General features: G+C 54.3%; 1 protein-coding gene across 3 annotated transcripts in view; it reads right to left on the reverse strand.

Moving 5' to 3' along the window:
• Positions 1 to 27,787, reverse strand: part of clasrp (CLK4-associating serine/arginine rich protein) — a 56,887-nt gene that overhangs the window by 20,982 nt on the left and 8,118 nt on the right. For all 3 annotated transcript variants that reach the window (XR_011938126.1, XM_072490061.1, XM_072490062.1), the window contains 9 exons: positions 26,268 to 26,352; positions 23,897 to 24,039; positions 21,632 to 21,728; positions 20,948 to 21,026; positions 15,126 to 15,199; positions 14,486 to 14,527; positions 10,720 to 10,938; positions 5,011 to 5,262; positions 2,393 to 2,596 (listed from right to left, as the gene is read on the reverse strand). Coding sequence is in view for 2 of the 3 variants with exons in the window: in XM_072490061.1 (XP_072346162.1) it covers positions 2,393 to 2,596; positions 5,011 to 5,262; positions 10,720 to 10,938; positions 14,486 to 14,527; positions 15,126 to 15,199; positions 20,948 to 21,026; positions 21,632 to 21,728; positions 23,897 to 24,039; positions 26,268 to 26,352 (1,195 nt within the window). In the remaining variant the exon portion in view is untranslated. The remainder of the gene's footprint in view (positions 1 to 2,392; positions 2,597 to 5,010; positions 5,263 to 10,719; positions 10,939 to 14,485; positions 14,528 to 15,125; positions 15,200 to 20,947; positions 21,027 to 21,631; positions 21,729 to 23,896; positions 24,040 to 26,267; positions 26,353 to 27,787) is intronic.

Consider the following 27,787-nt stretch of genomic DNA (forward strand, 5'->3'; position numbering starts at 1 on the left):
ATACATTTAGAGTTCCCAATTACTTTTTTTCCAATTAAGGGGCAATTTAGCGCGGCCAATCCACCTGCCCTGCACATCTTTGGGTTGTGGGGGCGATACCCACGCAGACACGGGGAGAATGTGCAAACTCCACACGGACAGTGACCCGGGGTCGGGATCGATCCCGGGCCCTCAGCGCCGTGAGGCAGCAGTGCTAACCACTGCGCCGCCGTGCTTCTGGTTTCTATCCAGTGTAAGTCGCTGTCGCGTGTGGTAACCCTATCAATACCCGCCTAGGCCGCAAGTTCAGTAACTCCCTCCCTAAATCTCTCCACCTCTCCTTCCTCGTTGTAAGTCATCCCTTAAGACCTATTGCTTTAGGGCGGCACGGTGGCGCAGTGGTTAGCACTGCTGCCTCACGGCGCCGAATACGGGTTCGATCCCAGCCCATGTGGATTTACATTCTCCCCAAGTCTGCGTGGGTCTCATCCCCGCAACCTGAAGATGTGCAGGGTAGGTGGATCGGCCACACTAAATCGCCCCTTAATAATCGCTTTGACCAAGCCTTTGATCACCGGTGGGTCAAATCTTGTCCGGTGAAGCACCTGGAGATGGTTTGACCACATTAAAAAGGCGCTATACAAATGCAAGTTGTTCCTGTAGACGCAGAAGCCAGGGGGGTCAGTGTAGCAATGATGCCTTCCTTGGCCAAACAGCCAAACACCGCTCGGACGCAAGGAGCGATCCAGAGAGCAATAAGTAAACAGTGCCCAGCACGAGTCCACCTCATCTGGAGGGCAGAGAATTGTCGAGGGGTCTACATCTGAAGATGGAGGGGAAACCAAGTGATGAACCCAGGTCACTGATTAGCAGTAGGAAAGAAATATAAAAGACCTGCATTTATATAGCATCTTTCATGGCCTCAGGTGCATCCCGGCCAATAAAGTGTTTTTGTAATGTTGGAACCATGGACTTTGCTCAAACCCACAATCAGCAGGATGGTCAGACAATGGTGTTGAGGGATGAATATTGGCCAGCGCATCAGGGAGAGCTCTGTTAAAGAGTCTCCCGGGACTAGGAATGTTAACCCTCGTTTTCCTCTCTCCCCAGGTGCTGCCAAACCTGCTGCGTTTTGCCCAGGATTTTCTGTCTTTAATACCAGGGAGAGCTCCTTTGAAACTAGACAAAGCAAGATCAGCGAAAGTCAGTCACTCGGACAGCAGAACTTTACCTGTGCCTCATAACTCTTCCCCCCCCCCCAGAACTGACCAACCGGTTCAGGAGTCTGCATGTTGCTGCTGTACAGGGGAGGGTACTGGTGATGTCACTGGGCTAGTAATCCAGAGGCCCCAGGCTGACCCTCTGGGGGACACGGGTTCAAACCCCACCTCGGCAGCTGGTGGAATTTAAATTCAGTGAAAATAATCTGGAATTGAGAGGCAGCACGGTGGCACAGTGGTTAGCACGGCTGCCTCACGCCGCCGAGGTCATAGATTATCATAGAATTTACAGTGCAGAAGGAGGCCATTCGGCCCATTGAGTCTGCACCGGCTCTTGGAAAGAGCACCCTACCCAAGGTCAACACCTCCACCCTATCCCCATAACCCAGTAACCCCACCCAACACTAAGGGCAATTTTGGACACTAAGGGCAATTTATCATGGCCAATCCGCCTAACCTGCACATCTTTGGACTGTGGGAGGAAACCGGAGCACCCGGAGGAAACCCACGCAGACACAGGGAGAACGTGCAGACTCCGCACAGACAGTGACCCAAGCCGGAATTGAACATGGGACCCTGGAGCTGTGAAGCAATTGTGCTATCCACAATGCTACCGTGCTGTCCTTTGGTTCGATCCCAGCTTTGGGTCACTGTCCGCGTGGAGTTTGCACATTCTCCCCGTGTTTGCGGGGGTTTCACCCCCACAACTCAAAAGTGTACAGGGTAGGTGGATTGGCCACGCTAAATTGCCCCTTCATTGGGAAAAAAATAATAATTGGGTACTCTAAATTTATTTTTTAAATCTCGAATTGAAAGCGAGTCTCAGTAACGGTGACCAAACGATCATCAATTGTTGTAAAAACCCATCGGGTTCACTAATGTTCCCTTTAGGGAAGGAAATCTGCCGTCCTGACCCGGTCTGGCCTACACGTGACTCCAGACCCACAGCGATGGGGTTGACTCTTAACTGCCTCTCTGGAATGGCCGAGCGAGACACTCAGTTCAAGGGGCAATTAGGGACGGGCAACAAATGCCCAGCGACACCCCATCAGATCATAGAATTTACAGAGGAGGAGGCCATTCGGCCCATCGAGTCTGCACCGGCCCCCCTGGAGATGAAAGAATAAAGAAAATAATCGACGTTCGCTCGCCTGAACAAAAAGGAGACACGAGTGGCTCAAAGCCGTGCTTACTTTTTCAGTTTGTCGCCCATGGCGGGGGAAGCAGCCACTTTCCCCAGGCTCTCTTTGACGGGAGACAGGGATTTGCTCTGGCTCGGAGAGTTGCTCAGACTGTCGCTGCTGCTCCGACTGCTGCTGTTGCGCCGCCGGCTCGAGCTGTAGCTGGTCCTGCTGCTCCGCCGGTAACGGTCATCTGAGCGCGAATGACTCCTCGACCTTCGAAAGGGAAGGGGAAGGCGCTTTGACAACACGGAATACGAACAAAAAGGACAAACGCGACCTCTTCCTCTCTAACTCCTGACTATTGTTGGGTACTGACCCAGCATCACTGGTAGAGGAGTGTGTGCAGTTCTGGTCACCTCACTATAGGAAGGATGTGGAAGCATTGGAAAGGAGATTTACCAGGATGCTGCCTGGTTTGGAGGATAGGTCTTATGAGGAAAGGTTGAGGGAGTTAGGGCTTTTCTCTTTGGAGCGGAGGAGGATGAGAGGCGACTTAATAGAGGTTTATAAGATGATGAGGGGGATAGATAGAGTGGACGTTCAGAGACTATTTCCTTGGGTGGATGTAGCTGTTACAAGGGGGCACAACTATAAGGTTCAGGGTGGGAGATATAGGAGGGATGTCCGAGGTAGGTTCTTTACTCAGAGAGTGGTTAGGGTGTGGAATGGACTGCCTGCTGTGATAGTGGAGTCGGACACTTGAGGAACTTTCAAGCGGTTATTGGATAGGTACATGGAGCACACCAGAATGACAGGGAGTGGGATAGCTTGATCTTGGTTTCGGACAACGCTCGGCATAACATCGAGGGCCGAAGGGCCTGTTCTGTGCTGTACTGTTCTATGTTCCACAACAAGCTCAGAAACTGGCCAAGTGGGTAACGTCAGCATAACGCACCACCCGAGTCTCTTCCCACCCCATTTCACCTCCTACCAATCATTGCTCCATCATTTGTTTATCTAGCGCCCCCATTCCTTTGCTTTGACAAAGCCACCCAGACCCGAAATGTCAGCTCCCTTCTCTCTCTCCACCGACGCGGTCAGACTTGCGGAGATTGTCCAGTATTTTCTGTTCACCATTTCATTCTGAGTGGACGCCACATGTATACTTGACCACGTTGAGCATCAGGTGCTTGCCTGGCCACCTCTTTGCCTGAACGTGCCAGTCGGAAGCTGCTCGGAAACACCACCAGTCCACCAAAGCCTCAAATCGAAGGCCCGCATCCTTGCCCCTCCCCATCCCTCTGACTCTACAAGTTCCCCGCATTCTAACTCACTATTTCTTTAACTCTGGCTTCAATCATCACCCCATCATTTTACTCCATCACTCAGAGATGTCTGGGTCCACGCTGTAATCCACTCCGTAAACTACTCCATCCGGTCCGCCCTCCTCTAAGGCCCACATCGAAACCCACCTCTTTGACCTCCATTCTTTCCACTCGCCTTTGTTATCCATCCCCCCCCCCCCCCCCCCCCAACCACACACACACACACACTTATGAAGCATCTTGGGACGGTTCTCTGCAAACGGTTCTACATAAATGCAAGTTCTTGCTGCATGTAATGTACAGCACAGAAACTATCCACTCAGACCAGCCAAGCCAGTGTATGTGCTCCCCTTGAACCTCACTTTATCAACCTTTCTCTTCCTTTCTCCCTTGCATGTTTACCCGGCTTCCCCATTGAAAGCATCTGTGCCCTTTGCCTCAGCCACTCATTGTGGTGGCAAGTTCCTCGCGACAACCATCCCCTGCAGCAACACCTCATGTTTATAAGGGGCCACTGGCGGAATAGGAGGCCCCGTGGCAGTGTGACACCGGCCCACACGAGGAGATGCTGGGTCAGCCTCGTCAAACAGGTAGGTTTTAAGGGACTTCTTGAAGAAGGAAAGTGAGGTAGGGAGGTGGAGAGGCTTGAGAGACAGCTTAGGGCCCGGGGCAGCTGAAGGCACGGCCGCCAATGATGGAGCGATTAAAATATAGCGATGAGCAAGAGGCCAGAGTTTAGAGCAGTGCAAATATCTTGGGAGAGTTGGGGGCCATTTGTTGTGGGGCTGGGGGCCATTTTTTTTCTGTTTCTTTTTAAAAATAAATTTAGAGTACCCAATTCATTTTTTCCAATTAAGGGGCAATTTAGCATGGCCAATCCACCTAGCCTGGGTTGTGGGGGCGAGACCTATGCAGACACGGGGTGAATGTGCAAACTCCACATGGACAGTGACCCGGGTCCTCGGCGGCATGAGGCAGCAGTGCCAACCACTGTGCCACCGTGCTGCCCCGGGGCTGGCGGAGATTATCCAGAGATAGGGAGCGTCAAGTCAATGGACGGATCTGTAAACAGGGTGAGAATTTTAAAATCGAGACGTTCCTCCACTGTGTAAAGAAGCTTCTCCTGAAATCCCTGTTGAATTAATTTGTGATTATCTTATATTTGTAGCCCAGAGTTTCGATATTCCTCACAAGTGGGAACGTCTACTCTTTGCCCTCCCTAGCGGACATTTTTAGAATTGTAAAGGCCTCTTATCGGTTCAGACTTCTGCCTCCGCTTATCACGAGGCCCTAGCCTGTCCACCATACCCGACGGAATAATCAATGGCTGCTTTGCCTCGGCGACAACCGGAGGAAGCGCACCTGGACCGCCTGCCGCGACTGCGGGAGCTGATGTATCGCGTCCTGTCGGCTGAGCGAGACTGCGAACGGGAGCAGCGGCGCCCGTCTCGGGAGCCCCCTCTGCCATATCGCCCGTGGGAGCCGGAGTAATGCCTGTTGCGGGAGCGGGAACGGGAGCGGGAGTAGCGGCTCGCGCGTCGGTGCCCGCGGGAACGGTGGTTGCGGGAGTTCGACCGAGACCTGGAGGACCTGGAAGAGGAAGAGGAACGATGCCTGAGGAAGTGGAGGGAGAAAACAGAAGAGAACGAAGAATGAAAATTAACAGAATGAATGACATTTCAGCCGCAGGCACCAAGAGCAAATCGCGCTGCAACTTCCTTATTCTCAAACCCACACGAGCACAGAATCACAAAAGCAAAGTCCAGGGCAGCGGGGGAAACCTCAACATTTCAGTAACATGAGTAAAATACTGCGGATGCTGCTAATCTGAAGTAAAGACAAAAAATACAGGAAATTCTCAGCGGGCAACATCTGTGGGGAAAGGGACCGAGTTAATGTTTTGGGTGGCGGACTTTCCATCAAAACCGGGAAAAGTTAGAATTTTTAAAGATTTGAGCAAAAGTAAAGGGAAGCTCTGTGATAGGATGGACGTCAGATGTCACATTTCTAACTGTTCCCCAGTTCTAATGAAAGCTCATCGACCGGAAATGCCAACACTTTGGTCTCGCTCCACAGATGCTGCCTGACCTGCTGAGTATTTCCGGAATTTTCTCTCTTTGACCTTCACAGTTCGGTGTCAGGTCGTTCCTGAACCGGGTCTTTATTTGCCTCACCGTGAGACCTTAAATCAGCACTGTTCCATTGTGGGAGGCAAGGTTACCGCCTGCCATGGCTGTTCAAGAGGATCACGGAATCCCTACAACGCAGAAGGAGACCATTTGGCCCATCGAGTCTGAACTGAACCTCCGAAAGAGCACCCTAACTTCGGCCCACTCCTCTGCAACACCCCCCTCCCCCCGCGCACCCCCCCTCCCTCCCCCCTCATAACCTTTGGGACATTAAGGGCAATTTATCACGGCCAATCCACCTAACCGTACACCTTTGGACTGTGGGAGGAAACCAGAGCTCCCGGAGGAAACCCACGCAGACATGGGGAGAAGGTGCAAACTCCACATAGACAGTCACCCGAGGCTGGAATTGAACCCGGGACCCTGGCGCTGTGAGGCTATCCACTGTGCCGCCTGATGTTAAAGGTCCCATCCATTACCACCAGAAACGGATTTGTCAGGTTGTACGTCGCAATGGCATCTGATTGTGCGCAAAATGGCCATCGTTTGCCTGCACTGTAAAGAATACAGCTCTGAATAACTGCTGGAAAAACGATGAGGTATTTCTCAGTGAGGAGGAGCTTGACAAGGCAAGTCTCGTATCATTAGAACGCCCACAACCATCCAACTAATCCCTGCCATCAAAATCAGCCATGCATGGTTCAGTTTCCATTTACATAGCGCCTTTAACGTGGACAAATGTTTGTGATGCTCGACGCCTGCCATCATCCAGTACAAGTGCCTCCTCACTGCTCAGAGGGAACGGTGGTCAATTCCTGGTGTGTCTTTTCCTCATCAACCATACATACACACCCGGCCACAACTCCCCTTAGTATTGTCTCCGGCCATGCCCTTGATTCTTAAAAATAAGATCCCCAGGCTCTCCCTTCCCAAAATTGAGCCCATTTACTCAGACATGCATCGTCTCCTGGTCTCTCACCCATCTCTCTTTGGCTCAACTCTAAATGAAATGTTTTTAATATAAAGATATTTCCAATTGAGGGGCAATTTAGCGTGGCCAATCCACCTAACCTGCACACCTTTGGGTTGTGGGGGGTGAAACCCACGCAGACACGGGGAGAATGTGCAAACTTCGCACGGACAGTGACCGGGGCCAGGATCGAACCTGGGTCCTCAACGCCGTGAGGCAGCAGCTGCGCCTCCATGCTGCCTGACTCAAAATGAACTATTCCCTCTATTTAGGCAGTTCGACCATCTTCCAAACTGGGGCCATCACCCCCCCCCCCCCCCCCACCCACCCCCATTCCATTTCCTGCTCCATTTGCAACCTTCATCTCCGCAGGACTCACTGAAAACCTACTCCAACAAAATATCCCCTTTGAAATTCCCGTCACGCTGGCTTCCAGCAGCAGCAAATCCGCGACCCGGCACCTCATCCCTCCTCCGTCTCCACAGCACTATCGGACACTCCCATCTTCCTCCAGCACCCCTTTTGCAGTGGTTCACCCCTACACCGCGCGACGCGGTCAGCGCAGCTCCTGTAAAGCTTTCTTCTCCCACCTACTGCCGTGCTCTCCGCTTATGAACACTGCTCCTCATTGACATTCTCCCATTCAGCAACTTTATCTGTAAACGTGGGATCAATGAAGACAGCCACCTTTACCTCAATGCAACCACCCTAGATTCTACATGCCACACTGCCTATTCAGTAACTCAAGAACGAGGAGCAGGAGTGGGCCATTCCCAACTCTATCCCCCTTTCGGATAGCGAGTTCCAGATTCCCACCACCCTCTAGGGGGAAAAGGTTTCGCCTCAAATCCCCTCGAAATCTCATGCCTTAAATCTATGCTCCCTGGTTATTGAACCCCCTCCGTGGGGAAAAAGCTCCTATCTATATCCCTCAGAAATCTGCACCCCCACCCCTCAGCCTTCTCTGCTCCAAGGAAAAGGACCCCAGCCTATCACTTGCTCCAACATTGCATAAAAAAACACGGATTGAAATATTACTCAGCATTTCAAAACTGGTGAAACTACAGTTGCTGAAAGTGGAGTCAGAATTCTGTGAGCAGACTTTATTTTGATTTGGGACAGTTATTGAAAAAAATTCTAATTATTCTGGATAGAATAAACAACAAATTGACCTGACCAAATTCCTTCCGTTCACAACCTTTAGGGTCAAGGAGACTCAACGCTTCCTCACAGATCAGTGCGTCATTGTAACTCCAATGTACCTCGACAAAGAATTATGCTACAAGGGTTAAAGGCAGGATTCGTGGAAGTGTGGAGGAACAAACGGATCTTGGGGTCCACGTACATAGATCCCTCAAAGTTGCCACCCAGGTTGATAGGGTTGTTAAGAAGGCGTATGGTGTGTTGGCTTTCCAGGGGGGTTGAGTTTAAGAGCCGCGAGGTTTTGCTGCAGCTTTAGAAAACCCTGGTTAGACCACACTTGGAATATTGTGTCCAGTTCTGGTCGCCTCATTATAGGAAGGATGTGGATGCTTTGGAGAGGGTGCAGAGGAGATTTACCAGGATGCTGCCTGGACTGGACGGCATGTGTTATGAAGAAAGGTTGAGGGAGCTAGGGCTTTTCTCACTGGAGCGAAGAAGGCAGAGAGGTGACTTGTTAGAGGTGTACGAGTCGATGAGAGGCATGGATAGAGTGGATAGCCAGAGACTTTTCCCCAGAGCGGAAATGGCTGTCACGAGGGGGACATAATTTTAAGGTGATTGGAGGAAGGTATAGGGGAGATGTCAGAGGTCGGTTCTTTACACAGAGAGTGGTGGGTGTGTGGAATGCACTGCCAGCAGAGGTGGTGGAGTCAGAGTCATTAGGGACATTTAAGTGACTCTTGGACAGCAGTAAATTGAAGGGGTGTAGGTGAGGTTGATCTTAGATTAGGATAAATGGTCGACACCACACAGTGGGCCGAAGGGCCTGGACTGTTCTATAACACTGTGGGCGAAAGTGATCAGCCCAATCTCGGTCCTTATTCCTTTCTAACATTCGTGACTCCCGCAGTTGGAGACCTTCACTGTCCTGAATAACGTGCCACAGTTCAACGTTATGTCCCTTCGTCTTTGTAAGTTAAAAAAAAACCTCCGCACAGCGACTTCATCTTCACATTTCCAGAGAAAACAAACACTCTGTCCATAACTTTCCCACATGACTGAAATCCTTGGAACCTAGATTAACAGGTGGTCAATTTATTAAATCACACTGCGCGCTGCTCAGTTTAGACCGTAAGACAGTCATCTGAACTTCCTTTGTTACAGCGTAGCTCGCTTAAAGGACGCCCGCTGGAAAATCAGAACTGTAAAGCCAGGCTTATTTGAATCTTGCGCTTCCCTCTCTCTCTCTCACGGGGAATGGAGATTGACAGAACATTTTGGAACTTACACAACGGCCCAGGTAAAAGGCAGATTATTAACTTTGCCACAGTCTTGGTCACTAGTTCAGACTCTCAATTACACAGGGGCTGCTTTTCACGTCACCCAACAGCACCGTCACTTACAACCAAAGCCTGCCTACTCGTCCAGCCCCCCGTGTCTACCCTCGCTACCCACCTCCAGTTTGCCCACTCACCGTGGACCCTTTGTGAGTCACATAGAGGTTTACAGCATGGAAACAGGCCCTTCGGCCCAGCTTGACCATACCGCCCAGTTTTTTTACCGCTAAGCTAGTCTCAATTGCCCATATCCCTCTATACCCAGCGTTCCCATATAACTGTCTTTTTAAAAGACAAAACTGTACCCGTCTCTCTACTGCCTCTGGCAGCTCGTTCCAGACGCTCACCACCCTGTGTGTGAAAAAACTGCCCCCCCGGACCCTTTTGTATCTTCCCCCTCTCACCTTAAACCTATGCCCTCTAGTTTTAGACTCCTCTACCTTTGGGAAAAGATGTTGACTACCTTATCGATGCTCATTATTTTATAGACCTCTATATAAGATCACTCCTAAGCCTCCTACACTCCAGGGAAAAAAGTCCCAGCCTCTCCTTATAACTCAGACCATCAAGTCCCGGTACCGTCCTCGTAAATCTCTTCTGCACTCTTTCTAGTTTAATAATATCCTGTCTAAAATAGGATGAGCAGTACTGTATTCCAAGTGATGCCTTACTAATGTCTTGTACAGCTTCAGCAAGACGTCCCAACTCCTGTATTCGATGTTCTGACCAATAAAACCTAGCATGCTGAATGTTTTCTTCACCACCCTGTCCAACTGCGACTCCACCTTCAAGGAGCTGTGAACCTGTACCCCTAGATCGCTTTGTTCTGTAATTCTCCCTGACACGCGACCATTAACTGATCCGGCAGGCTCGGAGACACACTGAAGTCAGACGTGAATCCACGTTGCCCTTAACCGACATATAAATCGAGCAGCTGATATGAACTCATCTAGGCAATGTGGGACTTATCCAGCAAAGGAGACATGTTATTCTAAACCTCCTGATCAATACTCGTATTAGTAGCATCAATAGGAATTTCTGGAGTAGCATCAATAGGAATGCGGACGGATGGTTCCGTGGAACGCAGACAGGGTTCAGGGACCATAACAGGCCCAGGGCCTGTAGCTGACATGTCCTGATACTTCAGACCAAAGCTCCAGAGGTCAGATCCAGTGTCCCTCAGACACGGTCCGATACACTCACTCACAATATCGGACTCCCACACCTCCCCAAGTCCCCTCTCTATAATGCAGAGGATTTTTAAAAGCCGGGTTTAGTGCTAACTCTCTGCTTTGTCTTAGCTTCTCTGGTTAGCCTTTCCAACAAGGATAGTGTGCCTGTGTTTCGTGCGTTGGCTGTCCTCAGACTTAAACTAAACGCAAGATGGTGAAAACACGAAAGCTTCCCTCTTTAGGGAGTTCCAACCTTCCACCCTAGAATCAGAAGCAGTGCCTTTGGTCAGGGTAAAGGAATGATTTTGAAAGTTACCGACCGGGAAGAGCTGTTATGACCTGTGCCAGAGCTTTGCAGCGAATTGGAGGTCCGGTGCCTGGTCAACGGGGCCTTGGCCGGGGCCACGCCTGGCTGGGCTGTCGAGCCGCCCTCGTCCTCGCTGCCCCCGAAGCTCGTGATGTAAGTGATCTTCTCCTCGTGGGTCGGCGAGTTCGAGCGTGACCGCGATCTCGTTGCCGAGCTGGATTCGGACTGTGACCTGAGAGAGACGGACAAGCGATTACACTGTATCGTTATATATTAGAACATAGAACAGTACAGCGCAGTACAGGCCCTTCGGCCCTCGATGTTGCGCCGACCTGTGAAACCACTCTAAAGCCCATCTACACTATTCCCTTATCGTCCATATGTCTATCCAATCACCATTTGAATGCCCTTCATGTTGGCGAGTCCACTACTATTGCAGGCAGGGCATTCCACGCCCTTACTACTCTCTGAGTAAAGAACCTACCTCTGACATCTGTCCTATATCTATCTCCCCTCAATTTAAAGCTATGTCCCCTCGTGCCATGCTATGTCACCATCCGAGGAAAAAGGCTCTCACTGTCCACCCTATCTAATCCTCTGATCATCTTGTATGCCTCAATTAAGTCACCTCTTAACCTTCTTCTCTCTAACGAAAACAGCCTTAAGTCCCTTAGCATTCCCTCATAAGATCTTCCCTCCATACCAGGCAACATTCTGGTAAATCTCCTCTGCACCCTTTCCAATGCTTCCACATCCTTCCTATAATGCGGCGACCAGAATTGCACGCAATACTCCAAATGCGGCCACACCAGAGTTTTGTACAGCTGCAACATGACCTCATGGCTCCGAAACTCAATCCCTCTACCAATAAAAGCTAACACACTGTACGCCTTCTTAACAACCCTCTCAACCTGGGTGGCAACTTTCAGGGATCTATGTACATGGACACCGAGATCTCTCTGCTCATCCACACTGCCAAGAATCTTACCATTAGCCCAGTACTCTGTCTTCCTGTTATTCCTTCCAAAATGAATCGCCTCACACTTTTCTGCATTAATCTCCATTTACCACCTCTCAGCCCAGCGCTGCAGCTTATCTATGTCCCTCTGTAACTTGTAACATCCTTCCGCACTGTCCACAACTCCACTGACTTTAGTGTCATCTGCAAATTTACTCACCCATCCTTCTACGCCCTCCTCCTGGTCATTTATATAAATGACAAACAGCAGTGGCCCCAAAACAGATCCTTGTGGTACACCACTAGTAACTGGACTCCAGTCTGAACATTTCCCATCAACCACCACCCTTTGTCTTCTTCCAGCTTGCCAATTTCTGATCCAAACTGCTAAATCACCCTGAATCCCATGCCTCCATATTTTCTGCAGTAGCCTACCGTGGGGAACCTCATCAAACGCTTTACTGAAATCCATATACACCACATCAACTGCTTTACCCTCATCCACCTGTTTGATCACCTTCTCAAAGAACTCAATAAGATTTGTGAGGCACGACCTACCCTTCATAAAACCGTGTTGACTATCTCTAATCAAATTATTCCTTTCCAGGTGATTATACATCCTATATCTTATAACCCTTTCCAAGACTTTGCCCACAACAGAAGTAAGGCTCACTGGTCTATAGTTACCGGGGTTGTCTCTACTCCCCTTCTTGAACAAGGGGACAACATTTGCTATCCTCCAGTCTTCTAACATCACATTGTTACTTTACACTGTGGAGCTCGGGCAGCCGAGGGTCCCTAACAACTGTCCATTAAGCAGATATGCCAACGGTTAATGTGAGGAAAAAAGCTGCCATACCTAGTCATCAACAGCCAAGCATAAGCTACTTTGCAGAGTAAAGCTCACTCCCTTTAGACTGTCCCAATTCTAACCTCGGCATTCCTGATTGCAAGGGGCAATATTTCCAGCGCTAGATTATCCGGAAAGGGGCAGTTTTATGCTGTGCAACTACGATCACTAAGTAGTACATCCAGCTCACTGGACTGATTAGACCAACCGTTGTGGATTTGGAAGGTGGTGTTGAAGGAGCCTTGAGCTGCTGCAGTGCATCTTGTAGATGGTGCGCACGGCTGCTACTGCGCGTCGGTGGTGGAGGGAGTGAATGTTTGTGGATGGGAGTGACAGTCAAGCGGGGCTGCTTTGTCCTGGATGGTGTCGAGCTTCTTGAGTGTTGTTGGAGCTGCACTCACCCAGGCCGGCCCAGCCCGAGCCGGTTTAGCTCAGTCGGCTGAATAGCTGGTTTGTGATGCGGAGCGAGGCCAGCAGCACGGGTTCAATTCCCAGTACCGGCTGAGGTTATTCACGAAGGCCCCGCCTTCTCAACCCCTCGCCTGAGGCCTGGTGACCCTCAGGTTAAGCCACCATCAGTCAGCTCTCCCCCCTCAAAGGGGAAAGCAGCCTCTGGTCATCTGGCACTATGGCAACTTTACCTTTGCTTTATTCATCCAGGCAAGTGGAGAATATTAGATGATTAGTTTCTCTCTTGTTGGAGATGGTCATTGCCTGGCACTTGTGTGGCGCGAATGTAACTTGCCACTCATCAGCCCGAGCCTGGATATTGTCCAGGTCTTGTTGCATTTGGACATGGACTGCTTCATCATCTGAGGAGTCGCAAATGGTGCTGAACATTGTGCAGTTATCAGCGAATATCCCCACATCTGACCTCACGATAGGAGGAAGGTCATTGATGAAGCAGCTGAAGATGGTTGGGCCTATGACGCTAACCCTGAGGAACAGTCCCGGGACGGAGGTAATCGACCGCTACCGACCACAACCATTTTCCTTTGTGCCGGGAATGACACCCACCAGAGGAGGAATTTTCTCCTGATTCCCACTGAATCCAGTTTTGCTCGGGCTCGATTGACTCATATCTGCCCCTTGAATTGGCCAAGAAAGGCGCTCGGCTAAAGGGCAATTAGGGATGGGCAACGAATGCTGGCCCAGCCTAGCAGCGCCCACTTCCCATGAAAGAATAAATAAAGAAAAGTAAGAGCGGCACGGTGGCGCAGTGGTTAGCACAGCTGCCTCACGGCGCTGAGGTCACAGGATCGACCCCGGCTCTGGGTCACTGCCCGTGTGGAGTTTGCACATTCTCCCCGTGTCTGCGTGGGTTTCGCCCCCACAACCCAAAGATGTGCAGGGTAGGTGGATTGGCCACGCTAAATTGCCCCTTAATTGGAAAAAATGAATTGGGGACTCTAAATTTAAAAAAAATAATAACTAAAAAAAAAATCAATAAAGAAAAGTAAAATGTTGCCGTCCAGTAAGTCCAGGGACCACGAAGCAAGCGCGAACCAACAAGACAGAAGGAGTCTGTACATTTGTATCTGTATTACTGTCGAGTGCCGTCGCTTGCAACATATGCCGTAGTTTATCACCAACAGACGACAAGATAACCTTGTTGGGTAGATTGGGAGCAGCTGGGTACATTCCTGTGCAAATTGGAACTAACTGCATTAATCGAGCGTTGTAAATTGTACAAGCCTGGGAGGTTTCGGAAACCGAACTTTCGGACAGACGAATTTGACTGTAAGTCTCAGTCAAGGTGGGTATGTGGAGTTGATGTACGGATGGTGCGATTCGAACTCAAATCCCTGGGTTGCTAGTCAAGTGGTAATACCCTTCAGCACCCAGCACCGTATTGCAAACCCTCCTCACTTGGGTCTTTGTGGTTCTCTCTCTGTTGTGCCTACAGGAATTGATTGCTCTATTAGCTGGGACTCCCCTATCTGTACTGGAGTTGGAAGGTTGAACATTTACCTTTTATATGGGTCGTACGTCGGGCTGTCCCTCCTCGCATAACTGGAAAGGAAAGGAAACATTGTCAAGCACCGACTCGTGACTGTGCCCGCATCCCGTTCCCCACCTCGCGCTCCCCCGCTGTCACGGTCTGTCTGGAGTTTGCACATTCTCCCCGTGTCTGCGTGGGTTTCAACCCCCCCCCCTCCCACACACACAACCCAAAGATGTGCAGGGTAGGTGGATTGGCCACAGTAAATTGTCCCTGAATTGGAAAAAAAGAAATGGGTACTCTAAATTTTTTTTAAAAAAGAGAATGGAAGTGGCCCAGCCTGCGGCAGCCACCAGAACAGACGGAGGGAACAGTGGCAGATCTAAACCGCCATTAAAAAACCGATGTGAGTCTTCACCGGCTCTGTGTCCCGCTGACAGAGTGGCCACGGTCAGGGAAACGGGTACATACCAGCTTTATTTTAAATGGAAGAGGGGGAGGAGATTGAAAAGAGGAAGCTTTGAACGGAAGCACCGGACCGGGGGGGGGAGGCGTGTCTGTACATAGGTGGGCTGATTTTTCTGCCCCAGAGGGGGGGGGGGGGGGGGGGGGAGGAGGTCTGTACCTGGGTGGGCTGATTTTTCTGCCCCGGGGGGTGGGGGGTGGTACCTGGGTGGGCTGATTTTCCTGCCCTTCAAACGCTTCTCTCTGAATTCTCTCCTCTGCCGGCGCGACCTTCGCCCCTGCAAACGGAATGACAACATGACAAATAATTACACTGCTCGTGTGCTCCAGACCCTGGCACTGGCACAGTGCGCTCTCGCTCCCTGGCACAGGCACGGTGCGCTCTCGCTCCCTGGCACTGGCACGGTGCGCTCTCGCTCCCTGGCACTGGCACGGTGCGCTCTCGCTCCCTGGCACTGGCACGGTGCGCTCTCGCTCCCTGGCACTGGCACAGTGCGCTCTCGCTCCCTGGCACTGGCACAGTGCGCTCTCGCTCCCTGGCACTGGCACAGTGCGCTCTCGCTCCCTGGCACTGGCACAGTGAGCTCTCGCTCCCTGGCACAGGCACAGTGCGCTCTCGCTCCCTGGCACAGGCACAGTGTGCTCTCGCTCCATGGCACTGGCACAGTGCGCTCTCGCTCCCTGGCACTGGCACAGTGCGCTCTCGCTCCCTGGCACTGGCACAGTGCGCTCTCGCTCCCTGGCACTGGCACAGTGCGCTCTCTTGCTCCCTGGCATTGGCACAATGCGCTCTCTCTCTCCCTGGCATTGGCACAGTGCGCTCTCTCGCTCCCTGGCACTGGCATAGTGTGCTCTCGCATCCTGGCACTTTGCGCTCTCGCTCACTGGAACAGTGCGTTCTCGCTCCCTGGCACTGGCACAGCGCGCGCTCGCTCCCTGGCACTGGCACAGCGCGCTCTCTCGCTCCCTGGCACTTTGTGCTCTCGCTCCCTGGCATTGGCACAATGCGCTCTCTCTCTCCCTGGCATTGGCACAGTGCGCTCTCTTGCTCACTGGCACTGGCAGTGCGCTCTCGCTCCCTGGCACAGTGCGCTCTCGCTCCCTGGCACAGTGCGCGCTCGCTCCCTGGCACAGTGCGCGCTCGCTCCCTGGCACAGTGCGCGCTCGCTCCCTGGCACAGTGCGCTCTCGCTCCCTGGCACAGTGCGCGCTCGCTCCCTGGCACAGTGCGCGCTCGCTCCCTGGCACAGTGCGCGCTCGCTCCCTGGCACAGTGCGCGCTCGCTCCCTGGCACAGTGCGCGCTCGCTCCCTGGCACAGTGCGCGCTCGCTCCCTGGCACAGTGCGCGCTCGCTCCCTGGCACAGTGCGCGCTCTCGGCCTGGCACTGGCACAGTGCGCGCTCTCGGCCTGGCACTGGCACAGTGCGCGCTCTCGGCCTGGCACTGGCACAGTGCGCGCTCTCGGCCTGGCACTGGCACAGTGCGCGCTCTCGGCCTGGCACTGGCACAGTGCGCGCTCTCGGCCTGGCACTGGCACAGTGCGCGCTCTCGGCCTGGCACTGGCACAGTGCGCGCTCTCGGCCTGGCACTGGCACAGGGCGCGTTCTCGGCCTGGCACTGGCACAGGGCGCGCTCTCGGTCTGGCACTGGCACAGTGCGCGCTCGCTCCCTGGCACAGTGCGCGCTCGCTCCCTGGCACAGAGCGCGCTCGCTCCCTGGCACAGTGCGCGCTCGCTCCCTGGCACAGTGCTCGCGCTCCCTGGCACAGTGCGCGCTCGCTCCCTGGCACAGTGCGCGCTCGCTCCCTGGCACAGTGCGCGCTCCCTCCCTGGCACAGTGCTCGCGCTCCCTGGCACAGTGCGCGCTCCCTCCCTGGCACAGTGCGCGCTCCCTCCCTGGCACAGTGCGCGCTCCCTCCCTGGCACAGTGCGCGCTCCCTCCCTGGCACAGTGCGCGCTCCCTCCCTGGCACAGTGCGCGCTCCCTCCCTGGCACAGTGCGCGCTCCCTCCCTGGCACAGTGCGCGCTCCCTCCCTGGCACAGTGCGCGCTCCCTCCCTGGCACAGTGCGCGCTCCCTCCCTGGCACAGTGCGCGCTCCCTCCCTGGCACAGTGCGCGCTCCCTCCCTGGCACAGTGCGCGCTCCCTCCCTGGCACAGTGCGCGCTCCCTCCCTGGCACAGTGCGCGCTCCCTCCCTGGCACAGTGCGCGCTCCCTCCCTGGCACAGTGCGCGCTCCCTCCCTGGCACAGTGCGCGCTCCCTCCCTGGCACAGTGCGCGCTCCCTCCCTGGCACAGTGCGCGCTCCCTCCCTGGCACAGTGCGCGCTCCCTCCCTGGCACAGTGCGCGCTCCCTCCCTGGCACAGTGCGCGCTCCCTCCCTGGCACAGTGCGCGCTCCCTCCCTGGCACAGTGCGCGCTCCCTCCCTGGCACAGTGCGCACTCCCTCCCTGGCACAGTGCGCACTCCCTCCCTGGCACAGTGCGCACTCCCTCCCTGGCACAGTGCGCACTCCCTCCCTGGCACAGTGCGCACTCCCTCCCTGGCACAGTGCGCACTCCCTCCCTGGCACAGTGCGCACTCCCTCCCTGGCACAGTGCGCACTCCCTCCCTGGCACAGTGCGCACTCCCTCCCTGGCACAGTGCGCACTCCCTCCCTGGCACAGTGCGCACTCCCTCCCTGGCACAGTGCGCACTCCCTCCCTGGCACAGTGCGCACTCCCTCCCTGGCACAGTGCGCACTCCCTCCCTGGCACAGTGCGCACTCCCTCCCTGGCACAGTGCGCACTCCCTCCCTGGCACAGTGCGCACTCCCTCCCTGGCACAGTGCGCACTCCCTCCCTGGCACAGTGCGCACTCCCTCCCTGGCACAGTGCGCACTCCCTCCCTGGCACAGTGCGCACTCCCTCCCTGGCACAGTGCGCACTCCCTCCCTGGCACAGTGCGCACTCCCTCCCTGGCACAGTGCGCACTCCCTCCCTGGCACAGTGCGCACTCCCTCCCTGGCACAGTGCGCACTCCCTCCCTGGCACAGTGCGCACTCCCTCCCTGGCACAGTGCGCACTCCCTCCCTGGCACAGTGCGCACTCCCTCCCTGGCACAGTGCGCACCTCCCTCCCTGGCACAGTGCGCACTCCCTCCCTGGCACAGTGCGCACTCCCTCCCTGGCACAGTGCGCACTCCCTCCCTGGCACAGTGCGCACTCCCTCCCTGGCACAGTGCGCACTCCCTCCCTGGCACAGTGCGCACTCCCTCCCTGGCACAGTGCGCACTCCCTCCCTGGCACAGTGCGCACTCCCTCCCTGGCACAGTGCGCACTCCCTCCCTGGCACAGTGCGCACTCCCTCCCTGGCACAGTGCGCACTCCCTCCCTGGCACAGTGCGCACTCCCTCCCTGGCACAGTGCGCACTCCCTCCCTGGCACAGTGCGCACTCCCTCCCTGGCACAGTGCGCACTCCCTCCCTGGCACAGTGCGCACTCCCTCCCTGGCACAGTGCGCACTCCCTCCCTGGCACAGTGCGCACTCCCTCCCTGGCACAGTGCGCACTCCCTCCCTGGCACAGTGCGCACTCCCTCCCTGGCACAGTGCGCACTCCCTCCCTGGCACAGTGCGCACTCCCTCCCTGGCACAGTGCGCACTCCCTCCCTGGCACAGTGCGCACTCCCTCCCTGGCACAGTGCGCACTCCCTCCCTGGCACAGTGCGCACTCCCTCCCTGGCACAGTGCGCACTCCCTCCCTGGCACAGTGCGCACTCCCTCCCTGGCACAGTGCGCACTCCCTCCCTGGCACAGTGCGCACTCCCTCCCTGGCACAGTGCGCACTCCCTCCCTGGCACAGTGCGCACTCCCTCCCTGGCACAGTGCGCACTCCCTCCCTGGCACAGTGCGCACTCCCTCCCTGGCACAGTGCGCACTCCCTCCCTGGCACAGTGCGCACTCCCTCCCTGGCACAGTGCGCACTCCCTCCCTGGCACAGTGCGCACTCCCTCCCTGGCACAGTGCGCACTCCCTCCCTGGCACAGTGCGCACTCCCTCCCTGGCACAGTGCGCACTCCCTCCCTGGCACAGTGCGCACTCCCTCCCTGGCACAGTGCGCACTCCCTCCCTGGCACAGTGCGCACTCCCTCCCTGGCACAGTGCGCACTCCCTCCCTGGCACAGTGCGCACTCCCTCCCTGGCACAGTGCGCACTCCCTCCCTGGCACAGTGCGCACTCCCTCCCTGGCACAGTGCGCACTCCCTCCCTGGCACAGTGCGCACTCCCTCCCTGGCACAGTGCGCACTCCCTCCCTGGCACAGTGCGCACTCCCTCCCTGGCACAGTGCGCACTCCCTCCCTGGCACAGTGCGCACTCCCTCCCTGGCACAGTGCGCACTCCCTCCCTGGCACAGTGCGCACTCCCTCCCTGGCACAGTGCGCACTCCCTCCCTGGCACAGTGCGCACTCCCTCCCTGGCACAGTGCGCACTCCCTCCCTGGCACAGTGCGCACTCCCTCCCTGGCACAGTGCGCACTCCCTCCCTGGCACAGTGCGCACTCCCTCCCTGGCACAGTGCGCACTCCCTCCCTGGCACAGTGCGCACTCCCTCCCTGGCACAGTGCGCACTCCCTCCCTGGCACAGTGCGCACTCCCTCCCTGGCACAGTGCGCACTCCCTCCCTGGCACAGTGCGCACTCCCTCCCTGGCACAGTGCGCACTCCCTCCCTGGCACAGTGCGCACTCCCTCCCTGGCACAGTGCGCACTCCCTCCCTGGCACAGTGCGCACTCCCTCCCTGGCACAGTGCGCACTCCCTCCCTGGCACAGTGCGCACTCCCTCCCTGGCACAGTGCGCACTCCCTCCCTGGCACAGTGCGCACTCCCTCCCTGGCACAGTGCGCACTCCCTCCCTGGCACAGTGCGCACTCCCTCCCTGGCACAGTGCGCACTCCCTCCCTGGCACAGTGCGCACTCCCTCCCTGGCACAGTGCGCACTCCCTCCCTGGCACAGTGCGCACTCCCTCCCTGGCACAGTGCGCACTCCCTCCCTGGCACAGTGCGCACTCCCTCCCTGGCACAGTGCGCACTCCCTCCCTGGCACAGTGCGCACTCCCTCCCTGGCACAGTGCGCACTCCCTCCCTGGCACAGTGCGCACTCCCTCCCTGGCACAGTGCGCACTCCCTCCCTGGCACAGTGCGCACTCCCTCCCTGGCACAGTGCGCACTCCCTCCCTGGCACAGTGCGCACTCCCTCCCTGGCACAGTGCGCACTCCCTCCCTGGCACAGTGCGCACTCCCTCCCTGGCACAGTGCGCACTCCCTCCCTGGCACAGTGCGCACTCCCTCCCTGGCACAGTGCGCACTCCCTCCCTGGCACAGTGCGCACTCCCTCCCTGGCACAGTGCGCACTCCCTCCCTGGCACAGTGCGCACTCCCTCCCTGGCACAGTGCGCACTCCCTCCCTGGCACAGTGCGCACTCCCTCCCTGGCACAGTGCGCACTTCCCTCCCTGGCACAGTGCGCACTCCCTCCCTGGCACAGTGCGCACTCCCTCCCTGGCACAGTGCGCACTCCCTCCCTGGCACAGTGCGCACTCCCTCCCTGGCACAGTGCGCACTCCCTCCCTGGCACAGTGCGCACTCCCTCCCTGGCACAGTGCGCACTCCCTCCCTGGCACAGTGCGCACTCCCTCCCTGGCACAGTGCGCACTCCCTCCCTGGCACAGTGCGCTCTCTCCCTGGCACAGTGCGCTCTCTCCCTGGCACAGTGCACGCTCTCTCCCTGGCACAGTGCGCTCTCTCCCTGGCACAGTGCGCTCTCTCCCTGGCACAGTGCGCTCGGTCCCTGGCACAGTGCGCTCGGTCCCTGGCACAGTGTGCTCGGTCCCTGGCACAGTGTGCTCGGTCCCTGGCACAGTGTGCTCGGTCCCTGGCACAGTGTGCTCGGTCCCTGGCACAGTGTGCTCGGTCCCTGGCACAGTGTGCTCGGTCCCTGGCACAGTGAGCTCTCTCTCATTGCTGCTACAGAAAGGGGATGAATGGGTGCCCTTACCGAGTACATCGCCTTCTCCTCCTCCAGGGCCTTGGCATGTTTAATCGCCTCCACCTCCTCTTTGTCTTTCCTCAGCATCCTGCAAGCAGAAAGATCAGGACCCGGCTTTAAAATTCGACCAAAGGCCGTCGCAACATTGTGACCGGTGCTGAAGGTTCAGTGCCAGCGGATTGCCCGCCTAACCTCACCACGGCACACTGCCTTCGTGCCTTTCGGGAGAAAACAGGAGATTAAGAAATCCCCCTATTCTGAAACTGATATGGGGTTCTGGCGTCATGAACCAATTTCTCCCAACACATCATCCTATAATGAGCAGTGGTCCCCTGTTTAAAACAGTGACGACAGCAAAAAGTGGCTGTGTGAATGTCAGTTCCTCAACTAAAAGGAGTCAAGCCCAAATGTAAACCGTATAACCCCGCTCTGACTAGGGGACCAAATAGTTTGGCACACACTAAGCCTGAATCAAGAAATGTTCGGCCGACTGTCTCAACGGGGCCTCCCAATTAAGAGAAAGGTGAGGGGAATCTCTTCTCTTGGAGTGTTGCTAGTCTGAGGAACTCTCTTCCTGGGAGAACAGAGGAGGTTTGGTCATCAAGGTTTTCTTGACTCCTGCTCTATTCCTCACGACTAGCCGCCACCGCAGGAGGCGTTTGCCGACTGGCTGCAGATAGGATTAAACCTCACCTGACAAAGTCACCTTCAGACATCCCATAAGTGGTCGCGAGTTTGTTCAGCTCCAAAGTTTGTTCGGAGTTTAATTCATCAACGTCCACTTCAACATCTTTAAGGGCAGGAAGTAAACATTGTGAAAGTTGCACAGGCGAATGATCTAGACTAGCAGCAAAAAAATATATACCCTAAACCTTGCCCTCGGTGCACAGGGAGAGGGGGAAATAAAAAACGCACATCCAGAAACAAATTGGAGCCACTCTCCCTCCCTGGCCAATTTACATATAGAAGTAACATTTACATGAAGGGATCTCTGTATAAACCAGAGTCAAGTCACCTCCATGACGCCCACATGGTCTTCTACGGCTCCTAATGATGAACTAGATGAACACGGGTCACTGTCCGTGTGGAGTTTGCGCATTCTCCCCGTGTCTGCGTGGGTTTCACCCCCACAGCCCAAAGATGTGCAGGGTAGGTGGATTGGCCACGCTAAATTGCCCCTTAATTGGAAAAAAAAGTGTCTTTTTAAAAAAGAATTACCCACATCACTGTGGGTCTGGAGTCACGTGTAGGCCAGACCGGGTAAGGACGGCAGATTTCCTTCCCTAAAGGGGACATTAGTGAACCAGATGGGTTTTTAACCACAATTGTTTACAGTTTCCGGGTCACCATTAGTAAGACGAGCTTCATATTCCGCTTTTAAAAAAAAAAAATCATTAAATTCACTAAACATATTAATCAAATTTAAATTCCACCAGCTACCGTGGTGGGATTCAAACCCTCGCCCACAGATTTCTAACCCACTGGCATTACCATGACACCACCGCCGCCTCCTCTTCTGGGACTTCATTCCAACGAACCCAACAGCCATTGGCATGCGGGACTCACCAAATGGCTTTGGCAGTCGTTACTTTATCCGGTAGTTAGCTGGAAATGTTTTTTCCCTGGTGTAGAATTGATGTTGACCGTGCAAATTAAATTTAAAATGCCAGCTTGGCTCAGTGCACACGAGTTATCAAGTTAGGGTTTGAGCTCCGCTCCCAGGATGGGAGCATGTTAACGCTGACACCCGAGTGTTGTGCTACACCATTAAGAGGTGCCATCATTCAGATGATGAGGTGTCAAGACACGCCTGCTCTGGTGGACACACCAGGTCCCATGGCAGTACTCGAGGAGCTCTCCCTCAAACACAAAGAATTACTTGTTGCTCATCTCGCTCTGTGTCAATCACCAACTCTGATCCCCTACCTAACAAAAGCTAACTTCAAAAGCGCTGTCTCATCAGTCTGTTTGACCTTGAAACAATATTCTTGCTTCAGCTCACCCGCATGACAATAGTTCTTTGTCGTTCGATGAAGCGCCCATTTGAACTTGCAATTCAGCACAGGCTAAGGAGCAACTCTTAAGGGTGACAAAACTTAACATTTGAATTCAAGAAGCAGGGCTGCACAGTGGTTAGCACTGCTGCTTCACGGCGCCGAGGTGCCGGGTTCGATCCCGGCTCTGGGTCACTGTCCGTGTGGAGTTTGCACATTCTCCCCGTGTCTGCGTGGGTTTCGCCCCCACACCCCAAAGATGTGCAGGGTAGGTGGATTGGCCGCGCTAAATTGCCCCTTCATTGGAAAAAAATGAATTGGGCACTCTAAATTTAAAAAAATAAATAAAAGCAGGGCTGCCTCACGCCGCCAGGGACCCGGGTTCAATTCCATTCTCGGGTGACTGTGTTGAATTTGCACATTTTCCCAGTGTCTGCATGGGTTTTCCCCCACAGTCCAACGGTGTGCAGGTTAGGTGAATTGACCCCGATAAAATTGCCCCTTGGTGTGCAGCGGTGTACAGGTTAGGTGGGGTTACGGTAATAGGGTGGGGGAATGGGCCTAGGTGGGGCGCTCTTTCAGAGGGAAGGTGCAGACTCGATGGGCCGAATGGCCTCCTTCTGCATGGTAGAGATTCTGTGCTCTGCCACAATAGAATTCCTTCAAAGCATTGGCAGCCATGAACCGTTTTACTTTTCAAAAACAAGTCTGCTCTGTATTTCCAGTATTATTCTCATTTTATTTCCGATTTCCCAGTTCTATCTCCTTTTTAACCCCATTAAATTATCTTCTGACGAGAGCTGCCAAACCCCAGGAGCAGCACAGGGGTCTCCAAGGAGGTCAGAAATTTGATCTTTTAATGTTAAGAACCAATTGGACCCTTTCCAGTTTAAACATTTTACATTGCCGTCTGCCGCGATTGACGTTTCCGGAAGGTTCTCCCAGAGACACTACAGCAGCTTACCTATATCGGGAATCTCTTCATCCGAGTCACTCTTCTCGTCTGAATCTTCCTCTTCGTCTTCATCCCTCTCCTCGACCTTTTCGTCTGTGGTTACCGAGCTGTCGTCGTAAGTGTAGCCGATTGAAGCTTTCTTTTCTGCCAGTCTGTTAGGGGGCAAGATGGAAGGGTGATTAACTGGACATTGGTGGGGGAGCGGGCAGGATCTTGCTCTGCACAAACGGCTGCCGCATTCACCGAAGCAACAACAGTCACAGCACTTCAGCCTAGTTAATTAAATGTGAAGATCTTCGATGTACTTCTTTACTCAAGGAGCGGTGAGGCTGTGGAACTCAGTGCCGTAGAGCTGAGGCGCATAAGATTAATTTAAGAGGAAATTACTGAAGTAGGTAAAGGAGGAAGAAATTGAAGTATATGCTGATGGGGTGGGATAATCTTAATAATCTTTATTAGTGTCACAAGTAGGCTTACATTAACAGTGCAATGAAATTACTTTGAAAAGCCCCCAGTCTTCACATTCCAGCGCCTAGTCGCCACATTTAGAATGTCCAATTCATCTAACAAGCGCATCTCTCGGGACTTGTGGGAGGAAACCGGAGCACCCGGAGGAAACCCACACAGACACAGGGAGAACGTGCAGACTCCGCACAGACAGTGACCCAAGCCGGGAATCGAACCTGGGACTCTGCGCTGTGAAGCCACAGTGCTATCCACTTGTGCTAACATGCTGGGTGCCTGCATACACCTTAGCATGGTGACGTAGTAGCAACATCACTGGACTAATAATCCAGAGGCCCCAGGCTGACACTCTGGGGACACGGGTTCCAATTCCACCCCGGCAGCTGGTGGAATTTAAATTCAATTGATAAAATCTGGAATTGAAAGTGGGTCTCAGTAACGGCGGCCGTGACAACGATCATCGATTGTCGGAAAACCCACCTGGTTCAGCAATGACCCTTTAGGGAAGGAAATCTGCCGTCCTTACCCAGTCTGGCCTACACATGACTCCAGACCCCACAGAAATGTGATTGGCTCTTAAACTCATGGGAGGCGCTGGGTCTGTTTTTTTAAAGTTTCCTTTTCAGCCCTGCCCCGTGTTTGTAGTCTCAGTGTTAGAGTTGTGCTCTGGGTTCTGAGGGAAGCAGCTGCGTCTCTCTGACTGACGTCTGAAAGCTTCTCTCCCAACGATTTTGTGAATAAATCTGTAAACCGCTGAGTGACATGTATTGATGAGTGGCATTTGACCTGTGAGTGTGGATTTTGCTTAATTGAAAGTTTAGAAGTACTGAAAGTAGCTCAAAAATCTTTCTTTATCTTGTTGTATGAACTGTTTAACTGTTAATTGAAAAGTTGCTTTTTTCCTTGGACGTTAATGGGGTAAATTCTGTGTTAATAATAAAGTTTGTTTTAATATAAAAGATCTCTAGATGTCAGCGGAATCACTCCTGGAGCGAAGTACAGGTTGAGAATCCCTTATTCGAAATCTTGGGGCCGGGTGTGTATCGGATTTCGGAATTTTTCGTGATAATGCACTTGTGCACTGCGTTGGGACCTGCGCATCTGCGGTGAGTCGGGACCTGCGCATCTGCGGTGCGTTGGGATCTGCGGTGCGTTGGGACCCGCGCATCTGCGGTGCGTTGGGACCTGCGCATCTGCGGTACGTCGGGACCTGCGCATCTGCGGTGCGTTGGGACCTGCGCATCTGCGGTGCGTTGGGACCTGCGCATCTGCGGTGCGTCGGGACCTGCGCATCTGCGGTGCGTTGGGACCTGCGCATCTGCGGTGCGTTGGGACCCGCGCATCTGTGGTGCGTTGGGACCTGCGCATCTGCGGTGCGTTGGGACCTGCGCATCTGCGGTGCGTCGGGACCTGCGCATGCGCGGTTCGTTGGGACCTGCGCATGTGCGGTTCGTTGGGACCTGCGCATCGCCCGGGACCCTTTCCAGAGCCTTGTGGGTTTCCCCCACTCGTGACGTCACGTCAGCGCTCGAGAAAAAGTGCAAATTTCGGATAAGTGATGCTCAACCTCTATCCTTTCCTCAGTTTCCAAATTGAAAAATTGCTGGGGTTTCTTCCGGTTTCCTAATATTAATTGGGGTCTGGTCTGGGTACCAATGCAGAATGAATGGCCTGTTTCTCCACTGTAGGTACTTAATAATAGATTTCCCTTCTCTTCCTTCAGCCCCCATCCTTGCTCAAGGGGGAATCAAGGTCAATGGCAGTAGCCCCGATTAACTGGAACTCAGTCAACACGAAGCTGGGTCCATTTGGGCACTAAGGTATCAGAGAGTCTGGACACTATAAAGACAGAGACAGCGCATAGCTACTGCCTGCCCCATCCTTCCACCCTCCCTAACCCTGGTTCTGCACATACTTCTTCTTCTCGTCTTCGTTGGGTTTCTGCATGCCCCCGTACAGCTCGTCGATGTATATCTGGTACAGGCACTGCTCCTCGGCAACTGAAACACAGAAAAGCTGGTTTAAGCAAAAAGGAATGAATGCTGGAAACTGAAGTTTGAACCCAAATCACAGGGCATGAAAGAGAAGATTCCGTAAGGGATCGACGTGGGGAAGAGCAGGAAGGTGGATTATTGAAATGGGGGCGTGTCTGCAGAATGCTGCGGTACAGAGAGACCTGGGTGTCCTCATTCATGAATCATGCAAACATAGCAACTAATTAGGAGGAAACATGTGGAGGTTCCCCTCTGAGCCACTCACTATCCTGACTTGGGAATATATCAGCCATTCCTTCATTGGCTAGGTCAAACTCCTGGAACTCCCTCCCTAACAGCACCATGGGTGTACCTACACAACAGGGACTACAGGCGGCTCACCCCCTTCTTTACAAGGGGTGATTAGGGATGGGCAACAAATACTGGCTTAGCCAGCGAGGTCCAATGACTAGGAGAAAAATGCAACGCGGCCTCTGGAAGATTGGAGTACACAAGTAGGGAAATCTTGCTAAAACTGTACAGGGCATTAGTGAGGCCACATCTAGAGAAAACGTAAATGTCGCCACAGTCCCAGAGGCTGCTCGCCCCTCTGAGAGCTGACTGGTGTCCCTTTAACCCGAGGGTCACCACACCTCAGCCGAGGGGGGCAAGCTTGAGAAGGCGAGGCCTCCGTGATTAACCTCAGCCGATACGGGGATCGAAACTCCGCATCATGGATCAGCCGTCCAGCCAACTGAGCTAACCTACTTCTTATGTTCTGATGTAAAAGATGGGGCTAATGCTTCAGTTCTGGCAAAGGATCAAGACTTCAAAAGTGAATCGTTGGATAGATGGGGCGTTGCAATCTAGGTTGACAATGAACTAATCGGATGGCGGAACACCCTCGAGGGGCCGAATGGCCCCTCTCCTGGTTCCCACATTCCTTTTTTTTTCTTTTAATTTTTCCAATGAAGGGGCAATTTAGCGTGGCCAATCCACCTACCCTGCACAACTTTAGGTTGTGTGTGTGTGTGTGTGTGTGTGTGTGTGTGTGGGGGGGGGGGGGGGGGGGGGGGCAGTGGCACAGTGGTTAGCACCGCTGCCTCATGGTGCCGAGGACCCGGGTTCGATCCTGGTCCGTGTGGAGTTTGCACATTCTCCCCGTGTCCATGTGGGTCTCACCCCCACAAACCCAAAGGTGTGCAGGCTAAGTGGAGTGGCCGCGCTAAATTGCCCCTTCATTGGAATTTTTATTTAAACCTTTGGGTTGTGGCGGTGAGACCCACGCAGACACGGGGAGGATGTGCAAACTCCACACGGGGGTGACCCGGGGGCCGGGGTCGAACCCGGGTCCTCGGCACCGCGAGGCAGCAGTGCTAACCACTGCGCCACCGTGCTGCCCTGGCTCCCACATTCCTAACCTCTCCTCCTTCAGGTGGGCGCTGAATATTTCCACTATTTC

This window comes from Scyliorhinus torazame, chromosome 25, assembly GCF_047496885.1.
Source record: "Scyliorhinus torazame isolate Kashiwa2021f chromosome 25, sScyTor2.1, whole genome shotgun sequence".
Taxonomy (NCBI): Eukaryota; Metazoa; Chordata; class Chondrichthyes; order Carcharhiniformes; family Scyliorhinidae; genus Scyliorhinus; species Scyliorhinus torazame.